Raw genomic sequence first — 15,409 nt, 5'->3', positions numbered from 1 at the left:
CCTGCCCTGGGAGAAGGTCTCTGGCACATAGTACATGTACACGCCGCCCTTCACATTCTCAGACCAGTGTCTGGCCATCTGCACCACAGGACACGATATAAAATGGTCTCTGGAAAATTAATAAAATGCCATTAGTCATGTGTTAGAATGAGACATTTTGCCAATTTTGTTTTCTTATATTTTGCTTTATGCAAAGTCAGGATTTATAATACGGTACCTAGAAAATTAAATTAGATTAAAAGACAGATAGATAGAAATAGATAGATAGATGATAGATAGATGATAGATAGATAGATAGATGATAGATAGATAATAGATAATAGATACAGATAGACAGATAGATAGATAGATAATAGATAGATAATAGATAGATAATAGATATTAGATAGATAATAGATAGATAATAGATAGATGATAGATAGATAGATAATTGATAGATAATAGATAGATAATAGATAATAGATAGATAGATAATAGATAGATGATAGATAGATAATAGATACAGATAGACAGATAGATAGATAATAGATAGATAGATAGATAGATGATAGATATTAGATAGATAATAGATAATAGATAGATAATAGATAGATAGATAATAGATAGATAGATAGATAGATAGATAGATAATAGATAGATAGATAGATAGAAAAAAAAAGGGAAAAAAAGAAAAAGAGCAGCACAAGCAAACAACTTGTAAATGGGTGGGTGCCCGTCCTCCAGGTAAATACCAAACCTTCTTACATATGAAAGATGCTGAGCTAATAAATCATCTATTTTTTGGAGTGCTGTTTCTGCTATTTTTTTCATAGATAGATAATAGATAGATGATAGATGATAGATAGATAATAGATAGATAATAGATAGATAATAGATAGATAATAGATAGATGATAGATAGATGATAGATAGATAATAGATAGATAGATATGAGATAGATGATAGATAATAGATAGATAATAGATATATAATAGATAATAATAGATAGATAATAGATAGATAATAGATAGATAATAGATAGATAATAGATAGATGACAGATAATAGATAGATAATAGATAGATAATAGATAGATAATAGATAGATAGATAATAGATAACATATAATAGATAGTAGATGATAGATAAAACTATCCGTTGATTCTGTACGGATCTCTCTCGGGTCATGTTATAATGATTGTAGGAAGCTAGAGCTGATGACTGCAGGCGATATCTCCGTCTAATGATCCTCTGCATCATCATAGATACATGTGAGCGGACCTGTTCTCCTGTCGATAAGCCCTTTGGCCCTGCTGAGAAATTGCCGTTACACTACAATACAAAGACTGAGTAAAGTGTATCTGTCACCAAATTTCACAACAAAAACTATATACATTATTAAAGATCTTAGACCTGATAAGCCTGGTATACTTACTATGAATATCCATGTCAGAAATACTAATGGATTCTGACATTAAAATGAGCATTTGATGACTGCATCTAGAGCGTAAAAGAGCTTATAAACCCAAATGTATGAAGTGTATGAAGTCTCTGCCCACCCAGCCCGACTGACACTTGCAGCTTGTACTGAGTATTGTGAGAACTCAGCAGGGGAGGGGAGACACTGAGGAGCAGTTGTCAATCAGTCTAATGGGGCAGAGATTCAGCAGTAGGCAAAAAGGACATGGAGAAGCTGTCAATCATTCTATGTGAGCGGAGATACAGCAGCAGGGAGGAAAAGCACTGAGGATGTTGATGGGGTCCGGGCTATCTATCATCTATCTATGATATGTTAAAAAGATTATTTTCACTCAGTTTTTTGCAGATTTTTTATGATGTCATTCAGGTCACAAGACGCTGAAGAAATGACTGACCGTGTAGAGTTCTCCAAGGCTCTAGAAAAGACGGCATAGTCATTGGAGGAATGCTGAAGAGAGTAGTACCACACTGCGGCCCCCTGGACCTGCGGGTTCAACTCCTCTCCCCCTAAGGAATTCTGGAGCGCCTGGTAAAAGGCCATCTTACTCTCACCTCTTCCTTCTGCTTCTTCAAACCTCTGATAGAAGGAAAGACATTTTATATAGATATTCTACAGCAAAAGCAATAGTAAAAGATCAAACACAAATTCCAAAACATAAAACACAGCGGCTCCGGCTCAGTGAACTCTCAGCTCATCCCTTTATTACACTGGAGCGGAAAGTGAAGAGGTTCTGGTCCATTAACAGAATGTGACGCTTCAAAGAATTACTATCAGGATAAACAGTTACATATTGAGTATTGCATAGTAGAAGTGCTAGAAGAGGGTCACAGTAGTTAGAGGGTACCTGTCATTTCAGCAAACTCTTCAGAATAAACTTCCAGGTAGTTGAAAATGTAGAACAGCGCTATTTCTTTAATATCAGGAAAGTATTATAGCAGATACAATTTTGGGCACAGAAGGCAGAATAATAATATTTATAGCCTCATACATAGAAGGCAGTATTATAGTAATTATATTCTTGCACATAGGGAGCAGTATTATAGTAGTTATATTGTTGTACATAGGGAGCAGTATTATAGTAATTATATTCTTGTACATAGAAGCAGTATTATAGTAGTTACATTCTTGTACTTAGGGGCAGTATTATAGTAGTTATATTCTTGTACATAGAAGCAGTATTATAGTAGTTATATTCTTGTACATAGGGGCAGTATTATAGTAGTTATATTCTTCTATATAGGAGCAGTATTATAGTAGTTATATTCTTGTACATAGGGGCAGTATTATAGTAGTTATATTCTTGTACATAGAAGCAGTATTATAGTAGTTATATTCTTGTACATAGGGGGCAGTATTATAGTAGTTATATTCTTGTACATAGGGAGCAATATTATAGTAGTTATATTCTTGTACGTAGAGAGCAGTATTAAAGTAGTTATATTCTTGTATATAAGGGCAGTATTATAGTAGTTATATTCTTGTACATAGGAGCAGTATTATAGTAGTTATATTCTTGTACATAGGAGCAGTATTACAGTAGTTATATTCTTATACATAGGGGCAGTATTATAGTAGTTATATTCTTCTACACAGAGGGCAGTATTATAGTAGTTATATTCTTCTACATAGGGGGCAGTATTGTAGTAGTTATATTCTTGTACATAGGGGCAGTATTATAGTAGTTATATTCTTGTACATAGGGGGCAGTATTATAGTAGTTATATTCTTGTACATAAGAGGCAGTATTATAGTAGTTATATTCTTGTACATAGGAGCAGTAGTATAGTAGTTATACTCTTGTACATAGGAGCAGCATTATGGTAGTTATATTCTTGTATATAGGAGCAGTATTATAGTAGTTATATTCTTGTACATAGCGGCAGTATTATAGTAGTTATATTCTTGTACATAGGGGGCAGTATTATAGTAGTTATATTCTTGTACATAGGGGGCAGTATTATAGTAGTTATATTCTTGTACATAGGTGGGCAGTATTATAGTAGTTATATTCCTGTACATAGTGGACAGTATTATAGTAGTTATATTCTTGTACATAGGGGGAGTATTATAGTAGTTATATTCTTGTACATAGGTGGGCAGTATTATAGTAGTTATATTCCTGTACATAGTGGACAGTATTATAGTAGTTATATTCTTGTACATAGGAGCAGTATTATAGTAGATATATTGTTGTACATAGGACCAGTATTATAGTAGTTATATTCTTGTATATAAGGGGCAGTATTATAGTAGTTATATTCTTGTATAAAGGGGCAGTATTACAGTAGTTATATTCTTGTACATAGGAGCAGTATTATAGTAGTTATATTCTTGTACATAGGGAGCAGTATTATAGTAGTTATATTCTTGTACATAGGGGCAGTATCATAGTAGTTATATTCTTATACATAGGAGTAGTGTTATTGTAGTTATATTCTTGTACATAGGAGCAGTATTATAGTAGTTATATTCCTGTACATAGGGGGCAGTATTATAGTAGTTATATTCTTGTACATAGGGGGCTGTATTATAGTAGTTATATTCTTGTACATAGGGGCAGTATTATAGTAGTTATATTCTTGTATATAGGAGCAGTATAATAGTAGTTATATTCTTGTACATAGCGGGCAGTATTATAGTAGTTCTATTCTTGTATATAAGGGGCAGTATTATAGTAGTTATATTCTTGTACATAGGGGTAGTATTATAGTAGCTATATTCTTGTACAAAGGGGTAGTATTATAGTAGTTATATTCTTGTACATACAGCCATGGCTGAAAGTGTTGGCACCCTTTAATTTGTTCCAGAAAATGAAGTATTTCTCCCAGAAAATGAGTGCAATTCCACATGTTTTGTTATACACATGTTTATTTCCTTTGTGTGTATTGGAACAACACAAAAAAATGGGGAAAAAAGGCAAATTGGACATTATTTCACACAAAACCCCTAAAATGGGCCGGACAAAATTGTTGGCACCCTCAATTTAATATTTGGTTGTTCACCCTTTTCAATAAATAACTGCAATCAATTGCTTCCTATAACCATCAGCTTCTTACTTCTCTTAACTGGAATTTGGGACGACTCTTCTTTTGTAAACTGCTCCAGGTCTCTCGTATTTGAATGAGTCTTCTCCCAGCAGCAATTTTAAGATATCTCCACAGGTGTTCAATGGGATTTAGATCCGGACTTATTACTGGCCACATCAGAACTCTCCGACGTTTTGTTTCCAATCATTTCTGGGGGCTTCTTGAAGTATTTTTGGGTTATTGTCCTGCTGGAAGACCCATGACCTAGGACGCAAACCCAGCTTTCAGACATTGGGCACTACATTGTGACCCAAAATCCTTTGGTAAACTTCAGATTTTATGATGCTTTGCACACAGTCAAGACACCAATGCCAGAGATAGCAATACAACCCCAAAACATTTTTGAACCTCCACCATATTTGACTGTAGGTACTGTGTTCTTTTCTTTGTAGGCCTCAATCCATTTTCGGTAAATAGTAGAATGATGTGCTTTATTAATAAGCTCTATCTTGGGCTCATCTGTCCACATAACATTTTCCCAGAAGGATTTTGGCTCACTCACGTATGTTTTGGCAAACTGCAGTCTAGCTTTTTTATGTCTCTGTGTCAGAAGGCGAGTCCTCCTAGGTCTCCTGCTATAGCGTTTATTTTCATTCAAATGTTGACAGATAGTTTGCACTTACACTGATGCACCCAGAGCCTGCAGGATAGCTTAAATTTCTTTGGAACTTGATTAAGGCTGCTTACCCACCATACGGACTATCCTGCATTGCAAGCTTTCATCAGTTTTTCTCTGCCGTCCACATCCATAGAGATTAGCTACAGTGCCATGGGCTGTAAACGTCTTGATTATGTTGCACACCATGGACAAAGTACCATCAAGATCTCTGGAGATGGACTTGTAACCTTGAGATTGTTGATACTGTTCAACAGTTTTGGTTCTCAAGTCCTCAGACAGTTCTCTTTTCCTATTTCTGTTCTCCATGCTTAGTGTGGCGCACACAGACACACAATGCAAAGATTGAGTCAACTTCTGCCCTTTTTGTCTGGTTTTAGATGTGATTTTCACATTGCCCACACCTGTTACATGCCACAGGTGAATTTGACCAAGCATCACATGCTTGAAACAAAATTGTTTACCCACATTTTTGGAAAGGTGCCAACACTTTTGTCCTGCCCATTTTTGAGGTGCTGTGTGAAATTATGTTCAAATTACCTTTTCTTCTCTTTTTTGAGTTGTTCCAATACACAAAAAGGAAATAGACATGTGGAATTGCATTAATTTTCAGGGAGAAATGCTTCATTTTCTGGAACAATATCAAGGGTGTTAATGCTTTCAGCCACGGCTGTAGGGGGCAGTATTATAGTAGTTATATTCTTGTACATAGGGTCAGTATTATAGTAGTTATATTCTTGTACATAGAGGGCAGTATTATAGTAGTTATAGTCTTGTACATACAGGGCAGTATTATAGCAGTTATATTCTTGTACATTGGAGCAGTATTACAGTAGTTATATTCTTGTACATAGGGGCAGTATTATGGCAGTAATATTCTTGTACATACGCGGCAGTATTATAGCAGTTATATTCTTGTACATATGGAGCAGTATTATAGTAGTTATATTCTTGTACATAGGGGAAGTATTATAGTAGTTATATTCTTGTACATAGGGGACAGTATTATAGTAGTTATATTCTTATACATAGGAGCAGTATTATAGCAGTTATATTCTTGTACATAGGGGCAGTATTATAGTAGTTATATTCTTGCACATAGGGGCAGTATTATAGTAGTTATATTTTGTACATAGGGAGCAGTATTATAGTAGTTATATTCTTGTACATAGGGGCAGTATTATAGTAGTTATATTCTAGTACATAGGGAGCAGTATTACAGTAGTTATATTCTTGTACATAGGAGACAGTATTATAGTAGTTATATTCTTGTGCATAGGAGCAGTATTATAGTAGTTATATTCTTGTACATAGGGGCAGTATTACAGTAGTTATATTCTTGTACCTAGAGGGCAGTATTATAGTAGTTATATTCTTGTACATACAGAGCAGTATTATAGTAGTTATATTCTTGCACATAGGAGCAGTATTATAGTAGTTATATTCTTGTACATAGGGGCAGTATTACAGTAGTTATATTCTTGTACCTAGAGGGCAGTATTATAGTAGTTATATTCTTGTACATACAGAGCAGTATTATAGTAGTTATATTCTTGCACATAGGAGCAGTATTATAGTAGTTATATTCTTGTACATAGGAGCAGTATTATAATAGTAGTTATATTCTTGCACATAGGAGCAGTATTATAGTAGTTATAGTCTTGTACACTTGGCAGCATTATAGTAGTTATAGTCTTTTACATGGGAGCAGTATTATAGTAGTTATATTCCTATACATAGGAGCAGTATTATAGTAGTTATATTCTTGTACAAAGGGGCAGTATTAGAGTAGTTATATTCTTGTACAAGGGTAGCATTATTATATTAGTTATATTCCTGTACATAGGGGCAGTATTATAGTAGATATATTCTGGTACATAGGGGCATTATTATAGTAGTTATATTCTTGTACATAGGAACAGTATTATAGTAGTTATATTCTTGTACATATGGGGCAGTATTATAGTAGTTATATTCTTGTACATAGGGGCAGTATTATAGTAGTTATATTCTAGTACATAGGGAGCAGTATTACAGTAGTTATATTCTTGTACACAGGAGACAGTATTATAGGAGTTATATTCTTGTGCATAGGAGCAGTATTATAGTAGTTATATTCTTGTACATAGGGGCAGTATTACAGTAGTTATATTCTTGTACCTAGAGGGCAGTATTATAGTAGTTATATTCTTGTACATACAGAGCAGTATTATAGTAGTTATATTCTTGCACATAGGAGCAGTATTATAGTATTTATATTCTTTTACATAGAGGGCAGTATTACAGTAGTTATATTCTTGTACATAGGGGCAGTATTATAGTAGTTATATTCTTGTACATAGGGGCAGTATTACAGTAGTTATATTCTTGTACCTAGAGGGCAGTATTATAGTAGTTATATTCTTGTACATAGAGAGCAGTATTATAGTAGTTATATGCTTGTACATAGAGGGCAATATTATAGTAGTTATATTCTTGTACATAGGGGGCAGTATTATAATAGTTATATTCTTGTACATAGGGGGCAGTATTATAGTAGCTATATTTTTGTACATAGGGGTCAGTATTATGGTAGCTATATTTTTGTACATAGGGGGAAGTATTATAGTAGTTATATTCTTGTACATAGGGGGCAGTAGTATAGTAGTTATATTCTTGTACAGAGGGAGCAGTATTATAGTAGTTATATTCTTATACATAGGGGCAGTATTATAGTAGTTACATTATTTTACATAGGGGGCAGTATTATAGTAGTTATATTCTTGTACATAGGAGCAGTATTATAGTAGTTATATTCTTGTACATAGGAGCAGTATTATAATAGTAGTTATATTCTTGCACATAGGAGCAGTATTATAGTAGTTATAGTCTTGTACACTTGGCAGCATGATAGTAGTTATAGTCTTTTACATGGGAGCAGTATTATAGTAGTTATATTCCTATACATAGGAGCAGTATTATAGTAGTTATATTCTTGTACATAGGGGCAGTATTAGAGTAGTTATATTCTTGTACAAGGGTAGCATTATTATATTAGTTATATTCCTGTACATAGGGACAGTATTATAGTAGATATATTCTGGTACATAGGGGCATTATTATAGTAGTTATATTCTTGTACATAGGAACAGTATTATAGTAGTTATATTCTTGTACATATGGGGCAGTATTATAGTAGTTATATTCTTGTACATAGGGGCAGTATTATAGCAGTTATATTCTTGTACACACGGGGCAGTATTATAGCAGTTATATTATTGTACATGGGGCAGTATTATAGCAGTTATATTCTTGTACATAGGGGCAGTATTATAGTAGTTATATTTTGTACATAAGGGCAGTATTATAGTAGTTATATTTTGTACATAGGGAGCAGTATTATAGTAGTTATATTCTTGTACATAGGAGCAGTATTATAGTAGTTATATTCTTGTACATAGGAGCAGTATTATAGTAGTTATATTCTTGTATATAGTGGCAATATTATAGTAGTTATATTCTTGTACATAGGGACAGTATTATAGCAGTTATATTCTTGTACATAGGAGCAGTATTATAGTAGTTATATACTTGTACATATGAGCAGTATTATAGTAGTTATATTCTTGTACATAGTGGCAGTATTATAGTAGTTATATTCTTGTACATAGGAGCAGTATTATAGTAGTTATATTCTTGTACATAGTGGCAGTATTATAGTAGTTATATTCATGTACATAGGAACAGTATTATAGTAGTTATATTATTGTACATAGAAGCAGTATTATAGTAGTTATATTCTTGTATATAGGGGCAGTATTATAGTAGTTATATTCTTGTACATAGGAGCAGTATTATAGTAGTTATATTCTTGTATATAGGGGCAGTATTACAGTAGTTATATTCTTGTACATAGGAGCAGTATTACAGTAGTTATATTCTTGTACATAGGAGCAGTATTATAGTAGTTATATTCTTGTACATAGGAGCAGTATTATAGTAGTTATATTCTTGTACATAGGAGCAGTATTATAGTTGTTATATTCTTGTACATAGGAGCAGTATTATAGTAGTTATATTCTTGTATATAGGGGCAGTATTATAGTAGTTATATTCTTGTACATAGGAGCAGTATTATAGTAGTTATATTCTTGTATATAGGGGCAGTATTATAGTAGTTATATTCTTGTACATAGGAGCAGTATTACAGTAGTTATATTCTTGTGCAAAGGAGCAGTATTATAGTAGTTATATTCTTCCACCTAGGAGTCAGTATTATAGTAGTTATATTCTTGTACATATGGGCAGTATTATAGTAGTTATATTCTTGCACATAGGGGCAGTATTATAGTAGTTATATTTTGTACATAGGGAGCAGTATTATAGTAGTTATATTCTTGTACATAGGGGCAGTATTATAGTAGTTATATTCTTGTACATAGGGAGCAGTATTATAGTAGTTATATTCTTGTACATAGGAGACAGTATTATAGTAGTTATATACTTGTACATAGGAGCAGTATTATAGTAGTTATATTCTTGTACATACAGAGCAGTATTATAGTAGTTATATTCTTGCACATAGGAGCAGTATTATAGTAGTTATATTCTTGTACATAGGTGGCAATATTATAATAGTTATATTCCTGTACATAGGGGCAGTATTATAGTAGTAATATTCTTGTACATAGGGGCAGTATTATAGTAGAAATATTCTTGTACATAGGGGCAGTATTGTAGTAGTTATATTCTTGTACATAGAGGGCAGTATTATAGTAGTTATATTCTTCTACACAGGGGGCAGTATTATAGTAGTTATATTCTTCTACATAGGGGGCAGTACTGTAGTAGTTATATTCTTGTACATAGGGGCAGTATTATAGTAGTTATATTCTTCTACATAGGGGGCAGTATTATAGTAGTTATATTCTTGTACATAAGAGGCAGTATTATAGTAGTTATATTCTTGTACATACAGCCATGGCTGAAAGTGTTGGCACCCTTTAATTTGTCCCAGAAAATGAAGTATTTCTCCCAGAAAATTAGTGCAATTCCACGTTTTGTTATATTCTTGTACATAGGAGCAGTATTATAATAGTTATATTCTTGTACATAGGGAGCAGCATTATAGTAGTTATATTCTTGTACATAGGGGCAGTATCGTAGTAGTTATATTCTTATACATAGGAATAGTATTATAGTAGTTATATTCTTGTACATAGGGGCAGTATTATAGTAGTTATATTCTTGTACATAGGAGCAGCATTATGGTAGTTATATTCTTGTATATAGGAGCAGTATTATAGTAGTTATATTCTTGTACATAGGGGGCAATATTATAGTAGTTATATTCTTGTACATAGGTGGGCAGTATTATAGTAGTTATATTCCTGTACATAGTGGACATTATTATAGTAGTTATATTCTTGTACATAGGGGAAGTATTATAGTAGTTATATTCTTGTACATAGGAGCAGTATTATAGTAGATATATTGTTGTACATAGGATCAGTATTATAGTAGTTATATTCTTGTATATAAGGGGCAGTATTATAGTAGTTATATTCTTGTATAAAGGGGCAGTATTACAGTAGTTATATTCTTGTACATAGGAGCAGTATTATAGTAGTTATATTCTTGTACATAGGGAGCAGTATTATAGTAGTTATATTCTTGTACATAGGGGCAGTGTCATAGTAGTTATATTCTTATACATAGGAGTAGTGTTATTGTAGTTATATTCTTGTACATAGGAGCAGTATTATAGTAGTTATATTCCTGTACATAGGGGGCAGTATTATAGTAGTTATATTCTTGTACATAGGGGGCTGTATTATAGTAGTTATATTCTTGTACATAGGGTCAGTATTATAGTAGTTATATTCTTGTACAGAGGAGCAGTATTATGGTAGTTATATTCTTGTACATAGGGGTAGTATTATAGTAGCTATATTCTTGTACAAAGGGGTAGTATTATAGTAGTTATATTCTTGTACATACAGCCATGGCTGAAAGTGTTGGCACCCTTTAATTTGTTCCAGAAAATGAAGTATTTCTCCCAGAAAATGAGTGCAATTCCACATGTTTTGTTATACACATGTTTATTTCCTTTGTGTGTATTGGAACAACACAAAAAAATGGGGGAAAAAGGCAAATTGGACATTATTTCACACAAAACCCCTAAAATGAGCCGGACAAAATTGTTGGCACCCTCAATTTAATATTTGGTTGTTCACCCTTTTCAATAAATAACTGCAATCAATTGCTTCCCATAACCATCAGCTTCTTACTTCTCTTAACTGGAATTTTGGATTACTCTTCTTTTGTAAACTGCTCCAGGTCTCTCGTATTTGAATGAGTCTTCTCCCAGCAGCAATTTTAAGATATCTCCACAGGTGTTCAATGGGATTTAGATCCGGACTTATTACTGGCCACATCAGAACTCTCCGACGTTTTGTTTCCAATCATTTCTGGGGGCTTCTTGAAGTATTTTTGGGTTATTGTCCTGCTGGAAGACCCATGACCTAGGACGCAAACCCAGCGTTCAGACATTGGGCACTACATTGTGACCCAAAATCCTTTGGTAATCTTCAGATTTTATGATGCTTTGCACACAGTCAAGACACCAATGCCAGAGATAGCAATACAACCCGAAAACATTTTTGAACCTCCACCATGTTTGACTGTAGGTACTGTGTTCTTTTCTTTGTAGGTCTCAATCCATTTTCGGTAAATAGTAGAATGATGTGCTTTATTAATAAGCTCTATCTTGGGCTCATCTGTCCACATAAAGTTTTCCCAGAAGGATTTTGGCTCACTCACGTATGTTTTGGCAAACTGCAGTCTAGCTTTTTTATGTCTCTGTGTCAGAAGGTGAGTCCTCCTAGGTCTCCTGCTATAGCGTTTATTTTCATTCAAATGTTGACAGATAGTTTGCACTTACACTGATGCACCCAGAGCCTGCAGGATAGCTTAAATTTCTTTGGAACTTGATTAAGGCTGCTTACCCACCATACGGACTATCCTGCGTTGCAAGCTTTCATCAGTTTTTCTCTGCCGTCCACATCCATAGAGATTAGCTACAGTGCCATGGGCTGTAAACGTCTTGATTATGTTGCACACCATGGACAAAGTACCATCAAGATCTCTGGAGATGGACTTGTAACCTTGAGATTGTTGATACTGTAAAACAGTTTTGGTTCTCAAGTTCTCAGACAGTCCTCTTTTCCTATTTCTGTTCTCCGTGCTTAGTGTGGCGCACACAGACACACAATGCAAAGATTGAGTCAACTTCTCCCCTTTTTGTCTGGTTTTAGATGTGATTTTCACATTGCCCACACCTGTTACATGCCACAGGTGAATTTGACCAAGCATCACATGCTTGAAACAAAATTGTTTACCCACATTTTTGGAAAGGTGCCAACACTTATGTCCTGCCCATTTTTGAGGTGCTGTGTGAAATTATGTTCAAATTACCTTTTCTTCTCTTTTTTGAGTTGTTCCAATACACACAAAGGAAATAGACATGTGGAATTGCATTAATTTTCAGGGAGAAATGCTTCATTTTCTGGAACAATATCAAGGGTGTTAATGCTTTCAGCCACGGCTGTAGGGGGCAGTATTATAGTAGTTATATTCTTGTACATACAGGGCAGTATTATAGTAGTTATATTCTTGTACATAGGGTCAGTATTATAGTAGTTATATTCTTGTACATAGAGGGCTGTATTATAGTAGTTATATTCTTGTACATACAGGGCAGTATTATAGCAGCTATATTCTTGTACATTGGAGCAGTATTATAGTAGTTATATTCTTGTACATAGGGGCAGTATTATGGCAGTAATATTCTTGTACATACGCGGCAGTATTATAGCAGTTATATTCTTGTACATATGGAGCAGTATTATAGTAGTTATATTCTTGTACATAGGGGCAGTATTATAGTAGTTATATTCTTGCACATAGGGGCAGTATTATAGTAGCTATATTTTGTACATAGGGAGCAGTATTATAGTAGTTATATTCTTGTACATAGGGGCAGTATTATAGTAGTTATATTCTTGTACATAGGGAGCAGTATTATAGTAGTTATATTCTTGTACATAGGAGACAGTATTATAGTAGTTATATTCTTGTACATAGGAGCAGTATTATAGTAGTTATATTCTTGTACATACAGAGCAGTATTATAGTAGTTATATTCTTGCACATAGGAGCAGTATTATAGTAGTTATATTCTTGTACATGGGGGCAGTATTATAGTAGTTATATTCTTGTACATAGGGGCAGTATTATAGTAGTTATATTCTTGTACATAGAGAGCAGTATTATAGTAGTTATATTCTTGTACATAGAGGGCAATATTATAGTAGTTATATTCTTGTACATAGGGGGCAGTATTATAATAGTTATATTCTTGTACATAGAGGGCAATATTATAGTAGTTATATTCTTGTACATAGGGGGCAGTATTATAATAGTTATATTCTTGTACATAGGGGGCAGTATTATGGTAGCTATATTTTTGTACATAGGGGGAAGTATTATAGTAGTTATATTCTTGTACATAGGGGGCAGTAGTATAGTAGTTATATTCTTGTACAGAGGGAGCAGTATTATAGTAGTTATATTCTTATACATAGGGGCAGTATTATAGTAGTTACATTATTTTACATAGGGGTCAGTATTATAGTAGTTATATTCTTGTACATAGGAGCAGTATTATAGTAGTTATATTCTTGTACATAGGAGCAGTATTATAATAGTAGTTATATTCTTGCACATAGGAGCAGTATTATAGTAGTTATAGTCTTGTACACTTGGCAGCATTATAGTAGTTATAGTCTTTTACATGGGAGCAGTATTATAGTAGTTATATTCCTATACATAGGAGCAGTATTATAGTAGTTATATTCTTGTACATAGGGGCAGTATTAGAGTAGTTATATTCTTGCACAAGGGTAGCATTATTATATTAGTTATATTCCTGTACATAGGGGCAGTATTATAGTAGATATATTCTGGTACATAGGAGCAGTATTATAGTAGTTATATTCTTGTACATAGGGGCAGTATTATAGTAGTTATATTTTTGTACATTGGGGGCAGTATTATAGTAGTTATATTCTTGTACATAGGAACAGTATTATAGTAGTTATATTCTTGTACATATGGGGCAGTATTATAGTAGTTATATTCTTGTACATAGGGGCAGTATTATAGCAGTTATATTTTTGTACATACGGGGCAGTATTATAGCAGTTATATTCTTGTACATAGGGGCAGTATTATAGCAGTTATATTCTTGTACATAGGGGCAGTATTATAGTAGTTATATTCTTGTATATAGGGGCAGTATTATAGCAGTTATATTTTTGTACATACGGGGCAGTATTATAGCAGTTATATTCTTGTACATAGGGGCAGTATTATAGTAGTTATATTATTGTACATAGAAGCAGTATTATAGTAGTTATATTCTTGTATATAGGGGCAGTATTATAGTTGTTATATTCTTGTACATAGGAGCAGTATTATAGTAGTTATATTCTTGTATATAGGGGTAGTATTATAGTAGTTATATTCTTGTACATAGGAGCAGTATTACAGTAGTTATATTCTTGTACATAGGAGCAGTATTATAGTATTTATATTCTTGCATATAGGGGCAGTATTATAGTAGTTATATTCTTGTACATAGGAGCAGTATTATAGTAGTTATATTCTTGTACATAGGAGCAGTATTATAGCAGTTATATTCTTGTACATAGGAGCAATATTACAGTAGTTATATTCTTGTACATAGGAGCAGTATTATAGTAGTTATATTCTTGTATATAGGAGCAGTATTATAGTAGTTGTATTCTTGTGCATAGGAGCAGTATTATAGTAGTTATATTCTTACACCTGGGAGTCAGTATTATAGTAGTTATATTCTTGTACATAGGAGCAGTATTATAGCAGTTATATTCTTGTACATAGGAGCAATATTACAGTAGTTATATTCTTGTACATAGGAGCAGTATTATAGTAGTTATATTCTTGTATATAGGAGCAGTATTATAGTAGTTGTATTCTTGTGCATAGGAGCAGTATTATAGTAGTTATATTCTTCCACCTAGGAGTCAGTATTATAGTAGTTATATTCTTGTACATAGGGGCAGTATTATAGTAGTTATATTCTTCCACCTAGGAGTCAGTATTATAGTAGCTATATTTTTGTACATAGGAGCAATATTATAGTAGTTATATTCTTGTACATAGGAGCAG

General features: G+C 33.3%; 1 protein-coding gene across 1 annotated transcript in view; it reads right to left on the bottom strand.

Annotated features, from left to right (window-relative positions):
• Window positions 1–15,409, bottom strand: part of TG (thyroglobulin) — a 389,754-nt gene that overhangs the window by 39,461 nt on the left and 334,884 nt on the right. Inside the window, exons 53-54 of the mRNA XM_073676983.1 lie at window positions 1,851–2,032; window positions 2–109 (exon numbers count right to left, since the gene is read on the bottom strand). Coding sequence (XP_073533084.1) covers window positions 2–109; window positions 1,851–2,032 — 290 coding nt within the window. The remainder of the gene's footprint in view (window position 1; window positions 110–1,850; window positions 2,033–15,409) is intronic.

Source organism: Phyllobates terribilis, unplaced genomic scaffold (assembly GCF_046119375.1).
Source record: "Phyllobates terribilis strain yellow unplaced genomic scaffold, ASM4611937v1 Scaffold_4__5_contigs__length_816908805, whole genome shotgun sequence".
Lineage (NCBI taxonomy): Eukaryota > Metazoa > Chordata > Amphibia > Anura > Dendrobatidae > Phyllobates > Phyllobates terribilis.
This window is presented reverse-complemented; position numbering and strand designations above follow the sequence as displayed.